At 42.3% G+C, this 15,726-nt stretch overlaps 1 protein-coding gene across 2 annotated transcripts in view; it reads left to right on the top strand.

The window, feature by feature from the left end:
* Nucleotides 1-15,726, top strand: part of FRY (FRY microtubule binding protein) — a 343,127-nt gene that overhangs the window by 195,667 nt on the left and 131,734 nt on the right. For both annotated transcript variants that reach the window (XM_075061648.1, XM_032795968.2), the window contains exons 30-35: nt 1,203-1,302; nt 1,663-1,834; nt 4,986-5,242; nt 5,690-5,836; nt 13,793-13,961; nt 14,706-14,796. In XM_075061648.1, coding sequence (XP_074917749.1) covers nt 1,203-1,302; nt 1,663-1,834; nt 4,986-5,242; nt 5,690-5,836; nt 13,793-13,961; nt 14,706-14,796 — 936 coding nt within the window. The remainder of the gene's footprint in view (nt 1-1,202; nt 1,303-1,662; nt 1,835-4,985; nt 5,243-5,689; nt 5,837-13,792; nt 13,962-14,705; nt 14,797-15,726) is intronic.

Raw genomic sequence — 15,726 nt, 5'->3', positions numbered from 1 at the left:
GTAGTAAAAATGTCCCCGAAATCACTCTGTGTCCATCCAACAACCCAGCAGCCTTTGTCTACACTAGGTAATTTAGGACTTGCATTTCACTGCCACAGCATCTCAACTGATGATTACAATGTAGACAAGATTCAGGTATTTTTTACCACCATGTTGTCTATCCTAGTCTCGGTGGTAAAAACCTCCTGGGTCCCATCTACATTATAGCTTCTGCCATTGCTTCCACTGATAGAGCTGCAGTGGTGGTGAATTATGGATCCTAAATCTGCATGTGAAGACTCAGCCTAATAGACAAGATAATGAAGAAGGTTGTAGGTCAGTTACTGAACATGGTTAAGATTATGTCTGTGTTACAGTTTGGAACAATCTCATAAGTAAGTCTGGAGAGAACACTCTGTAATCAGATCCTCTGACTCATTCGTAATTGTAGTGTAAACAGGCCCTTAGTTCTGTATTTGTTATGGTCAAAGTGATAGATATACAAATTCCACAATTTTATGTTGGCTAAAACTAAGGTAGTGTATTTGCATATCTTCATGGAAAAAGGGAGAAATCTCTAATCTAGATTTGTGCAAGACCAAATAACATTACATGGAAAATTGCCTTTCTAGCAATAGTCCCTTCAGGACCCTGCTCTTATTTATCCACTCTGTACTAAATTTTGAATACCTAGGATGGTGGAATTTCTTCAGCAAGAGCTTGTTATTTGTTGTGCCAATACAGTCCCATTCTTCATGTTTATTCTTCATTAACTTTTCAATTTGATAGAGAGTTCACTTTAACTTTAATGTCTGGGAATGTGCACGTTGAGGAATAGATCCTTTTCCAGAATAGGCTATTTTAACTGTCAGTGAAGAATATTTTATCCCTGGAAACTCTCTGTCCAACCATCTTTGCTCTTGGGAGTTAATTTATAAAAAATTAGATACTATATTTAAAAAGAATTTAGGTTTATGTAATAGGCAATTGCAGTGCATTCCTAATTATTGTCTCAAGGTAATTGTCCATCCCTCCCTCACCAGATGGCTACTTGACTCAGGAGTATGTATCATCAGTAAATAACTCCCTTTCCTATAGTCTGGGGGTGAAGTGGAAAAAACAGAAGTGATATTTTTCTTTAGCTCATTATTACACATAGGAGATCAGAGTGAATTTAAGCTGAGATTCTAATGTTGACAAAAATGTACTATTTATTCTTCCAGGAACTATCCTTTTGATATAGTGACACTTTTAAACCTAGTGCTATTCAAGGCATCCGACACCAACAGAGAGATTTATGAAATTTCCATGCAACTTATGCAGGCATGTATCAGCTACTTGAAAAAAATATCCTTTAAAACAGTAACCAAATGCAAGTGGCCCTATCATTGTTTTCACCATGAACTTCTTACTATATGTTACAGTTTGATTGGGGTGTTTTACTTTTTATTTTGAAACCTCGAGTAGGCACTACAGTAATAAATATAGTAAATAATAATCATAAATGCTGCAGTGATTACTTGTATAAACATTATATTTATAATATTTCTGCAACTTGGAAATTTTACTGTGAAACATGTAGACCTTCATGTTATTTTTTTAATCTGTTTAAGTTGAAATGTGAAAGTTTTATGCACTAATGAAATCCTGTCACTTCATTGCCCCCTTTCTTCTCTTCCATAGATTGTTGAGGCAAAGCTTTTTGTTTATTCAAAGAAAGTTGCTGAGCAAAGACCTGGCAGTATCCTGTATGGTACACATGGCCCATTACCACCTCTTTACAGTGTATCATTGGCACTTCTTTCATATGAGCTAGCAAGGATGTATCCTGAGCTCACCCTTCCACTTTTTTCAGGTACCTGTCTATTGATATTTTTTTTAAATGTTTTCAATATTTGTTTTTTATGTAGTGTACAAATGGTGGCCTGTTAGTGTATTTCAGGTTGTGAATAACAGTTAGATTGATATTTCTGTTCTATTGATATTTCTGATATTTCAATTCTATTGTAGTAAAATTAAGCAAAATGCTTTGTAATTAAATATGCAGTTGCCTGCAGACATATGCAAAGTACAGTGGTTGATATTTAAAAACTCAGGTATGCAGTCCTTGGCAGTGGACTGGGAAAGGGGCTCTGGTCAGGGATGCCAGAACTAGGAGTGCTGGGGGTACGGTATCATATCCTGGTTGGAAGTGGTTTCCATCATATACAAGGTTTGCAGTTTTATTCAATGGCTCTCAGCATCCGCACTATAAAAACCGTTCCAACGTCATTGACTGTGGTGATTTTAAGGCAGCTTTGTGTCCTCACAATCCTGGGCTGTTCCCTCACCGGTTTATTCCCTCACTTAAAAATTTGCACTTTATTTCTAGTCTATACCAGTCCAGCTTTAACTTCCAGACACACACACACACGACACACCCTCGTGGAGAGGCTGATTTAAGCAATAGATTACATACCATAATTAGAAGTTCTGCAATTTCATATGTGAGTTGCTTAAGAATTCTTAGTTAAATACCATCTGATCCTGCTGACACCTCAGTCTCGGACAGTTCCTCAGATTTGTCACCTAGAAAGAATGGTTCAGGTGTGGAACTCTCCCTCACATCCTCTGCAGCGAAGACTGATACAAAGAATTCATTGAGTTTCTACGCATTGGCCTGGTCTTCCTTGAGTTATCTTTTAGCACCTCAATCGTCCAGTGGCCCCACTCATTGTTTGGCAGGCTTCCTGCTTCTCATATACTTAAAAAAACGTTGCTCTTATTTTTTGTATCTTTTGCTAGTTGCTCTTCTGATTCTCTTTTGGCTTGCCTAATTGACTTGACTTGCCAGAGTTTATGTTCCTTTTTGATTTTCCTTAGTAGGATTTGACTTTCAGTTTCTAAAGGACATCTTTTGTCTCTAGCTGGCTCTTTTACTCTGTTTAACCATGGTGGCATTTTTTTGCTTCTCTTACTCATTTGGGGTATATATATAGTTTGAGCCTTGTTATGGTGTTCTTTCAAAGTTTCCATGCAGCTTGCAGACATGTCACTCTTGTGACTGTTCCTTCTAATTTTCATTTAACCAGCCTCTTCATTTTTGTGTAGTTCCTCTTTCTGAAGTTAAATGCTACTGTGCTGGGTTCCTTTGGTATTTCCCTCCCTACAAGGATGTTAAATTTAATTACATTATGGTTGCTATGAGCAAGCAGTTCAGCTGTTTTCACTTCTTGGACCAAATCCTGTACACCACTTAGGACTAAATCAAGAATTGCCTTCCCTTGTGAGTTCCAGGGCTAGCTGCTTCAAGAAGCAGTCATTAATGGAGTCATTCTCATGATGCCTGGAGTCCGCAGTTGAGATCAGGGCCCCTTTGTTCAGACCTACACCTTGTACAAACACATTGCAAGAGGCAATCCCTCCTCATAAGAGTTTATGAGACAAGGTGGACTGTGGTGGGAGAAACAAGTATTATTTTGTCATTTTTTAGGTAGAGAATTGTGGCACAGAGAAAGTAAGTGGCTTACCTGAGGTCACACAGGAAATCTGTGGCATGACTCCTGAATCCCCCCAGTCCAGTGCCTTAACTACAGGGTCATATTTCCTTATTAATAAATTACGACTTTTTAATGGCATACATTTTGTGTTTATGTGTATTGTTTATTTGTCTATAATATGCACTCACACATACTTTTTATGTCTACAATACTCGAGTCATTTGTGAATTAAATAGCTCTTCACAGATAAGGAATTAAAACTTTATATTTAGGGCCCTACCGAATTCATGGCCATGAAAAACGTATCATAGACCATGAAATCTGGTCTGTTGTGTGCTTTTACCCTATACAATACAAACTTCACAGGGGAGACAAGGCTATTTTAGAAGGATTGCGGTATTGCCACTCTTACTTCTGTGCTGCCTTCAGAGCTGAGCAGCCAGAGAACAGTGGCTGTTGGGCAGGCACCCAACTCTGAAGGCAGTGCCTCACCAGCAGCACCACAGAAGTAAGGGTGGCAATACCATACCATGCCTTCAGAGCTAGTCTCCTGGCCAGCAGCCGCCGCTCTCCATCTGCCCAGCTCTGAAGGCAGCATCACCACCAGCAGCAGCGCAGAAGTAAGGATAGCAGTACCGCAACCACCCTACAATAACCTTGCAAACCCCCCCCCCGAGAAAAACCTCCTTTTTGGATCGGGACCCCTACAATTACAACACTGTGAAATTTCAGATTTAAATAGCTGAAATCATGACATTTATTATTTTAAAAATCCTATGACCATGAAATTGATCAAAATGGACCATGAATTTGATAGGGCCCTATTTATATTGTATTCTGAAGATGTATTTTTCTCTATCATGTATTTTGTTTAGGCTTTGTCTTTGTTATTGTTGTCGTCTTCTAGTTTTCTTTTTGAAATACGCTAGTTGCTAGAGAAATATCATTTATGCTTAGTGATAACCACATGTGTTTTTATACAGTCTATGTATGTAAATGCCTTGAGATTTAGGCCACAGTTAGGAAATATAGACGCTTATGCAACAGTTATAACCAGATATCAGAATACTATAAATATTTACAGAACACTACTGAAAATTTTCCAAAATTCTCCAAAAGCTTTTAAAATTCTAGAATAATTTAGTCAAATCTGCCCTATTTTTTGTGTTTGCAAACATTTAGCTGTGTGTGTCGTTACACAGCAATCTATAATAGGTCATCTCTTGAACACGCTTCTTAATTTATATTTATATTTCTAAATTCAAAATTCTTACCTCATTTATTTTGCACTTAAGACCTCTGACACATTGCTTACTAATAGCTTACATCAAATTAATGTATGTTCCTCCTGCCAATACTTAAATATTTGCTTTTGTGCTTTGATAATATTCCCTTAGTTTGCAAGATTAAGGTAATCAGGTGGCAAAACAGAAACAATCAATCTTGCTAAGCATGTAATTTTTTCAGTATTCTTCTACTTATCTGTATAGACTAACAATTGATGCTTTTTCATGCTTACTGTTTTAGAGGTAAGTCAACGATTCCCAACAACCCATCCAAATGGAAGACAGATCATGCTTACCTATCTGCTACCATGGCTTCATAACATCGAACTTGTAGACAGCAGACTTCTTCTCCCAGGTTCAAGCCCTAGCACCCCAGAGGATGAAATAAAGGACAAGGAAGGGGAAATAGCTGTCACATATGGACTGAAAGGAAGTGGATGGGGCTCTCCGGAGGCCACATCATTGGTGCTTAATAATCTCATGTATATGACAGCTAAGGTAAAGCAAAACTGTTTTCTGAAATATTCAAGCTATGATATTTTTAAAAATTCAAAAATAATTGAGTTGTGTAGTGCAAACTCAAAAACAAAAGTGTGTCTAGAATTCTTCCCGTTGACATTTGACGTTTTGCATGAGCACAAATGCTCACATTTCTCTGTCTAAATGTAAATTTCATTCTGAGTAAAAAATTGTGCAATTTTCTAAGTGACTTAGGAGCCCAAGTCCCACTGAAATGCCATTTCACTTCTGACTGGGTTGTAGGCTCCTGAATCCCTTAGCTGCTTTTGAAAATTATACTCTACATCTTGTTACTGTGTTTTGCTATTGATTTTGCATGAGCTGATGTTGTAAAATTGCATACCTTTAGTTTCTCTTCTAAATGTCTAAATGAATTATATGTTTAGTGCACCTTTTCAAAAATTCCATTTCTGTGCCTCTTTACAGTATGGAGATGAAGTTCCTGGGCTAGAGATGGAAAATGTCTGGAATGCCTTGGCCAACAATGAGAAATGGAGCAACAACCTTAGAATAACACTGCAATTTCTAATTAGCTTGTGTGGGGTTAGCAGTGATACCATCCTTTTGCCTTATGTAAGTGTTTGTGTTTTGTTTTATTTGCTGTTGGTTACACTGTATTTTTAAGGAAGAAAACAGCATTTGTAGAAAATAAATTTATGCTGAAATGAGGTGAGTTGGGAAGAGTAAACGAGCCCAGGTGCTGAAGGCAAACAGATAAAATGTGCCATCAGAGCCTCTCTTTGCACCAGTGGAACTTACTTGGTTTCAAGCAAGGGTAAGCGCCACCAGTAAAAATAGCAGTTTTGTCTAAGTTCAGCTTTGTCAGCGCCAGGGAATAGTGCAACAGTAACTGTGGTTGGCCACTAATTGCTGAAATCATTGTGAACAAACATAAGAACCGTTTTTCAGTATCGAACTTACACAACAGATATTCATTTTGTACATACAAAATGTTATGAACTTGATAGAAAGGAAATCTTCCAAGTTGAAATAACTTGCATGAAAAATTAACTAAGTTAAAAATATTAAAAGCCTTGAACTTTCCCCAGCAGGCAGCTAGTTTAGACAACCTCCATGCTAAATTTTGCAAGGGTTTAAAACAGTGAAAAGTTATACAAGGAACAGGATAATATATTAATGCTATCTCCAGTATTAGTGTTTGTGCATTTTAAGGATTTAGCTCCAATTCAGGAAAGCACCAATCATGTGCTTATCTTTAAACATATGCTGAAGTCCATCCTTCTTTAACAAGGCTAGGATTTTGAAAGGTGTATGTCAATGGAAGTTGGGTGCCTAACTCCTTTTAAGCATTTTCAAAAATCCCATTGCATAGCACTTAAGAAAGTGTTTAAGACTCCTTTTAGTCAATTGAAGTTAAGCATGTGCTTAAGGGCTTTGCTGAGTCAGAACCTTATATCAGTCATTTATGGTGCAATTCAGTATGTCAATTTAAACGCTAGTGGAAATTGTAAAGTTTAGCATGTCAGCTTATTCCTTTTTGTTCCCCGCATAGCTGACATTGGTTACATAACTATTCCTTCTTGTATGTGAGTCAAGTTGTTCAATATATTGCTGCTGTTGCTGCCGTTAGAATAAAACAGGTTTTTTTCTGAGTGAAGTAATATAGCTCCACTTCTGTCTTGCTCTTCAGTGGTTGGAAGAAACTGAATCAAAATTTAGTGCTTTTTACTTTTTTCAGCTGAATTACAGTTTCTTATTTGACTAGTAGTTCCCATACTAAGAAAATCAGAATCTATCATTACAATGATTACGTTAGTTAAATAGCATCACAGGTGTGCATGGTTCTTTATAAACAGTTTAAAATGACAGGTGTGCCCTGAGGAGTTTACCACCCATAACAGAGTAAGGAAAACAAAGGATGGAGGAGAGTTTGTGGGAAGACAATAGAGGATCACAAGATGTCATCATTATTACCTACACATCTTTTTGGTTCCCTTTTATTTTTTAATTTAATATATTAAAATTGTGGACTCTGTCTTTGTGTGACGAAAGCTGGATGATTGTTAGTGCAAGAAAGCTAATCCAAAGAAGAAAAAATTGAAGGAGGATAATGTGGTGCTCCTGGTCAGGAAAAATATTTCAGGTTTAAAAGGTTGGTATGGGAAAAGGTGCAAAGCTTATGAGAGAAGAAACCAAGGGCCTGATCCAAAGCATATTGAAGTCAGTGAGAGTTTTTTTATTGACTTTAACAGACTTTGAATCAGGCCCAAAAGGAGCATCAAGGTCAGTTGAGTTGACAGGAGTTGTGGAATCTCCTTCACTGGAGGTCTTCAAGAGGAGGCTGGATAGCCATCTGTAAGGAGGCGCCCTGGCTCCCCGCCGCACCTGAGGGGGAAGAGCCAGAGCAGACACCTCCGTGGGCGGAGCCAGTACCGCCTGTTCCCGCCCCCCGGAAGTCAAGGGGCGGGACAGGAAGTATAAAAGCCAGGGCCCAGAGCTCAGTTAAGCCCAGGACGCCGAAGAGCACAGACGTGGAGGCCCAAGCTCCCGCTCTGCCCAGCTTGGCTTGTGCTCGCTATCCAGAGGAGCGCTGGCCGGACCTACCTCGGGCACGGTATCCAGAGGAGCGCTGGCCGGACCTACCTCAGGCCCGGTATCCAGAGGAGCGCTGGCCGGACCTGCCCCATGCCGAGTATCCTGAGGACCCTCAGCCTGAACTACCCTGCGCCCACTGGCCGGAGGAGCCGCCAGAGCCTGCTACCTCCCAGTTCTCCGAGGAACCTGTGGTCTGGGACCCGCCGAATTACGCCGATGGAGGACAGGTACCGGGGAGGGGGAAATTGGAAGTAGCCCGGGGGTGGCTGACTACAGTCAGGCCGCAGAAGGCCCCGAGCCTATGGCCGTGTGTATTGGCCAGGATCCCCACTGATCACCCTGTCAGTGTGTTTCAGTTGGGAGCCCTACTGATCACCTCCTGTCAGTGTGTTTCGGTTGGGAGCCCTACTGATCACCCTGTCAGTGTGTTTCGGTCCGGATCCCACTGGCCGCCTTAGCGGCGACTGCCGCAACCAGGGCCCCGGGCTGGAACGCAGGGGAGTGGGTGGCCTGCGTTCCCCTGCCACCCGTAACCGGGTGGCAGAATTCCCCTTCACCCAGAACCCCTGAGCTGTGTTACAGTTTGTTTGTTGCCCCCCCTGCCTAAGGCCAGGGCTCTAGACTTTGCTACCGCTCTGCCCTGCCCCAAAGGGCCAGAGCCTGAACTGTTTGGTGCCCTGCCCTGCCGAAGGGCCAGGGCCTATAGACTTTGCTTGCTCAGCCCCTGTGACCAGGAGTTGAGCCTGAACTATTTGTTGCCCCGCCCTGCCTAAGGGCCAGGGCCCATAGACCTCATTTGCTCGACCCTTGAGTGCAGGACCGGCGTGGAACCCGTCCCGCTGCATAGAAGGAGGCGCCCTGGCTCCCCGCCACACCTGAGGGGGACGAGGCCCGAACCGACCGGCTTACACCATCTGTCTTCGATGATTTAGACATGACAAATCCTGCATCTTGGCAGGGGCTTAGACCCCTGCGACCCCTTCTAACCCTATGGTTCTATGACAGAAAATGCTGGGAACTGAGGGTAGACTAGAGGCAGGACTGTTACAGTAATCTGATTGATTTTATTAAGGCAGTGCTAGCCATTTCAAAGCACATTCTTTGCTACCTGAGCTATTGAAATGCTTTTTGTGCTCCTCCAGTTTGTGTCTACATAATGCTGCTAAAGAAGGTCAAAAGCACAGGTGTGTTTTAGATTGTCAGCCCAAGAAAAGATATGCTTTAATTTGAATATGTATCCAACGTGCATAGGATACCTGTTGCTTTACATACAGCTTCAAGATAAAGTAATTAAAGCCCCCATCTAGTAACCTCTGTCATGCTTTGTTTTCTGGAACTGACTTTTTGCTTTAGCTCAAATAGCTTATTTACAGAGGCCAGTGATGGCAAATTATTACCATTGAGTAATTCACTGTTTTTGTTTCTTCTTTATTTATATCTCATAGCCAAGAAATCCAGAGGAGGTGTGTATCCTCACACACTCTTACAGAGGTTATACGCTCATAGAGAGATATATGTACATTGTTCCTGGGGGAATTCTGCCCCAAAAAATTAAAAATGATGTACCAAAAAAATTTAAAAAGTGCACACAATATTTTATAATTTTGCAAGTTTCTGTATATTTTATTTGTCAAAATACTACAATACAATTAATCCAGCTTCAGTTATTTTGGTAATTTATTTCAAAATACCTGTCAGCAAGCATGTCTGTAGCAATACAGACAACAAAAAAGATTCCTCCAAGAGTAGAGAGTTAAATAAACCTCTACGACAACCCAGTTCCTGTTTCACTGTTATGCTTTTGTTGGGTGCCTGAGTCTGGGTGTGTTGGCGGGGCACATCGGGGAAAACTCTGTCCCTCTGGTTTTTTGGTTGATTCTCATTTTTTTGCCCTGTCCTTATAGGGTTACCATATAGAGTTTCCCAAACAAAGGACACTGCCAAGAGAAGGGGAATAGAGGGAGCTGGAGGGGGGAATACAGTTGGAGGGTGCTGGAGCAGCATGTGTGTACTCCGAGGGGCTGGAGGGGGCTGTGCAGGGCTCCCCAGCCCAGACACCTACATCTCCTCCCCTCCAGAGTCCAGCCGCTGGGCCAGAAACCTGCACCCCCTCCCCCCAGAGCCCAGGAATCCAGAGGAAGAAACAGCCTGATGCTGGTCAGACGGGGCTTGTATGGAGTTTCCTTCACACAGCCTCCTTCCTTCAGGACATGCTGTGAACCGCAGCTGTCAGGAACCCTCCAGCACCCTCTCCCTGTCTCCTTCCAATCAGCAGTGTCCTCTGTTTGTGAGCTGGGGAGCCTAGCTCTGCTGGTTCCAGCAGCCCCTGATAGTGGCCAGCAGCTCTGTAGCAGCAAATCTGCAGGGGAAAAATGAAATTCTGTGCATAACATTAATTCTGTGCAAATTCTGCATCACACAGTGGTACAGAATTCCCCCGGGAGTAATAGACACAGATGTATACGCTCAGAGTTTGTATTAAAATAGCAATGCCTGTATGCAATGAAATGTAGGTATTGTTTGTTCATATAAAACAATGGGAGAAACATTTAAAGTCTGTTCAAGAGAAATCTGATCAAAAAATGCACTCATAAAATTAAAAATGATTATAAAAATAGGCAGTTTAGAGAATATACTCTTATGTGCAGATGCAAAACAAACCTCCCACAAAACTTCAGCAGTAGCCATGAACATTTAGAAAAGGGAAGTAATGTAATATATTCAAACACTATTTATTGCTTCTTCACAAAAAACTGGAATATAATTCTTCCACCAATGCTGCTTTTTGCAACATAAAGTTAAAAGAACAAAGGCATCTTTGGGTCTGGTCCTCAACTTTGCCATAATAGGAGTTTGACTTCCATTATGATTAAGGCTGTGACTCTATCAAAGAAGTCACAGACTTCGTGACTTTCCGGGACCTCCGGGACTTCTGCAGCGGCTGGTGTGGCTGGCCCGGGGCCACCTGAGCAGCTCGGGCAGCCCCTGGGCCAGCTGTACTGACTGCTGCTGGGGCAGTCTCAGGCCACCATGCCTCCACTCCTAGCAGCAGCAGGAGTTTGGGTATGTGAGGGGGCAGGTGGGTTGGGGCATGGGAGAGGGCTCGGGCTCGAGTGGCGCTTATCTCGAGGGGCTCCCCAGAAGCAGTGACACGTCCCTCAGCTCCTAGGTGGAGGCTTGGCCAAGCATCCCTGTGCGCTGCCTCCACCCGCAGGCACTGCCCACAGCTTCTTTTGATCGCAGTTCCCAGCCAATGGGAGCTGTGGAGTCAGCACTCAGGATGGGGGCAGTTCGCCTAGGAGCCGAGGGACATGTCACCACTTCTGGGGAGTTGTGCAGAGCCAAGTAGGGAGCCTGCCAGCCCCGCCAAACCCCCTCCCTTCCCAGCAATAGTGGGGATCCCAGGCCTCATGCTGTTACCTGCCTCCTCAGGCACCAGTGCGGGTCCTTGGATGCCTCCCCCCCGAGCACCTGCCGCGGCCCTAGCCCTCCAGACTAGCATATGTTGTGCAGGTCATAGAAGTAGGGATATCAGCATTCCTCCTAGTCTTCTACATGTGGTCCGAGAGCTGAACATTTTTAATGTAAAAAAAAAAAAAAAAGTTAAACATTCCTAAAGCAGCATTCCAGATTTGGGCGAGTGAGTTTGCTGCTAAAGAGAGAGACAGTAAGGATGGTGGCAGCCAAGGAGAAGAAGTAATTCCCCAGAGACAATTGTTTGTTAAAGCCTGTAGCTACTCAGATTTGTTGAATACAAATTAGACCTGAAATAGCAATAGTATACCACTCACCCCTATCCTAGCTAGAAACAAGGAGATCACAATATACTTCAGCGAGCATAGATGAGTCATGCCTCCCCATACTGGCCGGGGGTGGGGGGGGCACAATCTAAAGGAAGGGGCACATGACCACCCCATGTGTCTCCTTTGCCCAATGACTCTCCCCACCCTGTGCCCTGCCCTGTGCCTAGCGCTGTCCCTGCCCCACCAGAGTTACCTGCAGGTAGGGTGACCAGATGTCCCAATTTTATACGGACAGTCCCAATTTTGGGGTCTTTTTCTTATATAGGCTCCTATTACCCTCCATCCCCTATCCTGATTTTTCACATTTGCTGTCTGGTCACCCTAGCAGGGGGTTGGGTGGTCTGTCCTTCTCCTGCTGCACCTCCCCACCCCCATCCCAGCACATTGAGCTCTGCTCTCCCTAGCAGCCTGGCAAGGAGCGGTACGGAGTCGCTTCTCACGGAGCTGAAGCTGGCCACTCCAGGCAGCTGCCTCAGAGAGCCTGGTTGTGGAAATAGTAGCAGTGGGCTGCCCCCCACCCAGGCCTGGCTGCGAGGGACAGGGGCCAAATGAGCTGGAAATGTGCCAGGGGGAAACGGGGACTGCAGTTCACTCAGCCCCTGTCCACGGCCGCCGGACTCAAGCAGGGGGCAACCTTCTGCTACCGCTGCTACCACCTCCCCAGCCAGGCTGTCTCTCAAGCAGCCACCACACTGCACACATCAGCAACCCAGAGTGGCAGGCATGAGAAATGTCTGGTCCCCACCTCCGCATCCGCTCCCTGCCTAGGCCCGGCTGCCAGGGGCAGAGGCCAAATGTGCCAGAGGGCAGGCGCAGTGGGAGAAGGACAGAGCCCCTCTCCCTCTCCTCCACCCTCCCGTCCTGGTAGGCCAAGCAGAAGTCTGTGGGTGGGAGCACTTGACCCCACATGCCCTTCCTATGCATCATCTATGGCAGAGAGCAAAATAATTAGCAACTAAAGATAATACCAACAAATTATTTCTCAGCATTCTGGTTTGCAGAATCCAAAAGGCTACATTGCTGCAAGATTATCTATTCGTCTTTACCTTTCTCTGTTTTGGAATCAGTGTGCCTCTGGCCCTCACCAGCTGCTTCCTGCCTTCAGCCCTATGTTCTGGCTCAATGGGCACAAGGCAATGCCTCTAACACTTTACTGGCTGTCTTTTTTTAAAGAGGCAAAGATTGCTTAAAGGTGGCTGGCTGGTCTTTTTTTATTTCTTTTTCTTGTAAGTTTTGTTTTCTTAGTGCATCCACATGAACTGCTCTGTTCCCCTGGCTTTAGAGGGTGCAGTGCAAGATTTATAGGTAAGGTGTTGCCCATCTCTAATCACAATACAAATGATTAGTGAAGAGAGCATTTCCTTTTTAGAAACTCCTACAATATCTCACAGTGAAGTACAACAAGCACATTTTTTCAGTTACTTTAGCATAGTCTTTAAATTTGTACATTTTTTCTAAGGTTAAAAAAGAGAGTAAAATAAATTAGAAAATAACAAATGTGAGAATTTTGCCATTCACTTCAGTAGGAGTAGGCTCAGTATAGTACGCATCATTGACTTTACTGTGATTGCTTGTTTACTTATGTAGATATGTATTTTCCAGACTTCTGAAAATACCTTTGACTCTCATTACATGTGTAAATGGCTAGCTGGATCCTTACCTACCATTTGTGTGTGCAATTACCTGACTTTCACATACAATTGCATGCATAAATGTACGTATGAAATTATGCGTGGACCCCTGCTTTTAATTTTGGAACTTTGGCCCTATGAAGTATGGCAAACTTTACCTTGGAGGGTGTTCCTGTAAGCAAAAGATAAACCCCTGGAAGTGATTCACAAGTAATGCTAGTAATGCTAATTTCAGAGTTTTTAATTACATTCTGTATATTAAAAATGTTGGTTTATGGAGAATAATAACCAAATAATTTTGAGCAACCAGATCAGAGATTTGTTTTTAAGAGAAAGTATGTTGAAATCAAAAGAGAGTTGTATTCATATTAATATGAGTACAGTTAATTCAGTTACATTGTTCTGGTGTCTTTTTCAACAGTAATATATGCATTTTAACCTTTTAGTTATAGGAAAGTAATATGTTTTTATTGTGTGAATTATTCTAGTTTTTTATCTATTTTGTGTAGAGACTAATAAATGTATTTTTTCTCCTTCAGATCAAAAAGATTGCCATATATTTGTGTCGGAATAACACTATTCAAACAATGGAAGAGCTGCTTTTTGAACTGCAGCAGACCGATCCAGTAAACCCTATTGTCCAGCATTGTGATAATCCACCTTTTTACCGCTTTACTGCCAGCAACAAGCCCTCAGCTGTTGCTTCTGGTATGAGCTAAGCGTTATTATTTCAGCTATGACTTTATACCTTTTTTTTTAGTCTCAGTCTCTTTGTTCAGTTCCGTTCAGTAATACAAATAAATAATGATGAGACCTATAAGTCACAGCACCTACTAGCATGGCTGCATGGTCTGCAAATCACATGCACTGAATAACAGATTCATTTGGTTGTTCTCTCTCATGCAGCCTACTATAGTGCTTCTCTGGAGCTCAGCAGGATGTTGGTGAGACTGAGCTTGAGATCTGGTGTATGTCATAGTGTTATGTTCTCTTTGACCACCAACAAATAATAAAACTAGGACTGCAACACAGTTAGGTGCTAGCTTGTCAATAAACCAGGGCGCTGGGGAATACCTGCTGTGATCATGGGATTGCTGGTCGCATACTGTTCTGTAATATTAATGATAGAAGAACCAGTTCAGATAAATGATGAACTGTACCAAACCATGACTGCATCTTTTTAAACCAGTAAGGAACAGTGAGCACAAATTTACAGGACATGCAAGACTCTGAGCACTTACTTTTTTTAGGATGTGAAGCAAGACCCTAAAACACATGTATGTGTTACATGGATATGAATGTGTGTGTGGTATATGCATAATGAACAATTTTACTGTGGCCTTTGACATTAAAGATAAAGTTTTTTATTGTTATTTTAGTATGAAAGAAAAGAAGCTCATGGAAAGACTGTACGTTATTTAATGGGTCTGCTTGTTATCATCTCACATGCAGGAACTACCTCTAGCAGTAATACTGTTGTAGCTGGCCAAGACAGTTTTCCTGATATAGAGGAGAGCAGGATGGTGAAGGAAACTGATGAAAGGTTTGTAAACTCTCCAAAATGTGCACATTTTAAAAAATATTTTAAGGACCAGATTGACATCAGCTCATGTCAGTCAACCAAGCTCCATTGACTTCAGTGGAGCCACACTGATCTAGATTGGCTAATGATCCTTCTGACCATAAGCATTGTTTTAATCCTAGGAAGAATGTTTTTAAATAGTCATTCAGGAAAGCAGTAAAAGCAGGCTGCAGAACCTCCTGTTTCAAACAGTTGATTAGTAACATAAGCCTAATATTGTAGGTACAGCCTAGGTATGTGTGACACCTAAATTGAGCAATTTGTGCTACATAGCTCATGTTGTAGGAACCAACTGGAGAAGAGAAAGAGAAGTGGGGGAATTTACTGAAAAAAAGAATTTTAAAATCTTTTTAAAATATTGGGTTTGATCCCATACTCTTTTAGTCCATGAAGAGAGGACGAAAATCTGCGTGCAGGCCAGTGTTCCTGACTGTGCAGAGAAGGTCAGTGTCACTCTTCCTTTTTAGGATGAGATGGCAGATATTGGAAGGACCATTTTCTACATCTGAAAAATATTCTGCCTAGCAATCCTCAGTCAATTAATATATTTCCAGCCTTCTGCATCTTTCATTTCTTATTGTATGTATACAATCTTGATAAATTGGAGAACTGGGCTATAGACAACAAAATGAAATTCAGCAAAGACAAATGTAAGGTGCTACACTTAGGGAAGAAAAATCAAATGCACAAATACAGAATGTGGGATAACTGGCTTGTCAGCAGCACCGCTGAGGAGGAGTTGTAGATCACAGTTTCAACGTGAGTCAGCATTGCAAAGTTGTTGCAAAAAAAGCAAATGCAATTTTAGGTTGCATTAACAGAGGCTTAGCATGCAAGTCATGGAAGGTGATAGTACCACTCTACTCGGCGCTGGTTAGGCCTCAGCTGGAA

This window comes from Chelonoidis abingdonii, chromosome 1 (genome assembly GCF_003597395.2).
Source record: "Chelonoidis abingdonii isolate Lonesome George chromosome 1, CheloAbing_2.0, whole genome shotgun sequence".
NCBI classification, from domain to species: Eukaryota; Metazoa; Chordata; order Testudines; family Testudinidae; genus Chelonoidis; species Chelonoidis abingdonii.
Note: the sequence above shows the minus strand (reverse complement) of the source record. Positions and strands in the feature narration are given on the sequence as shown.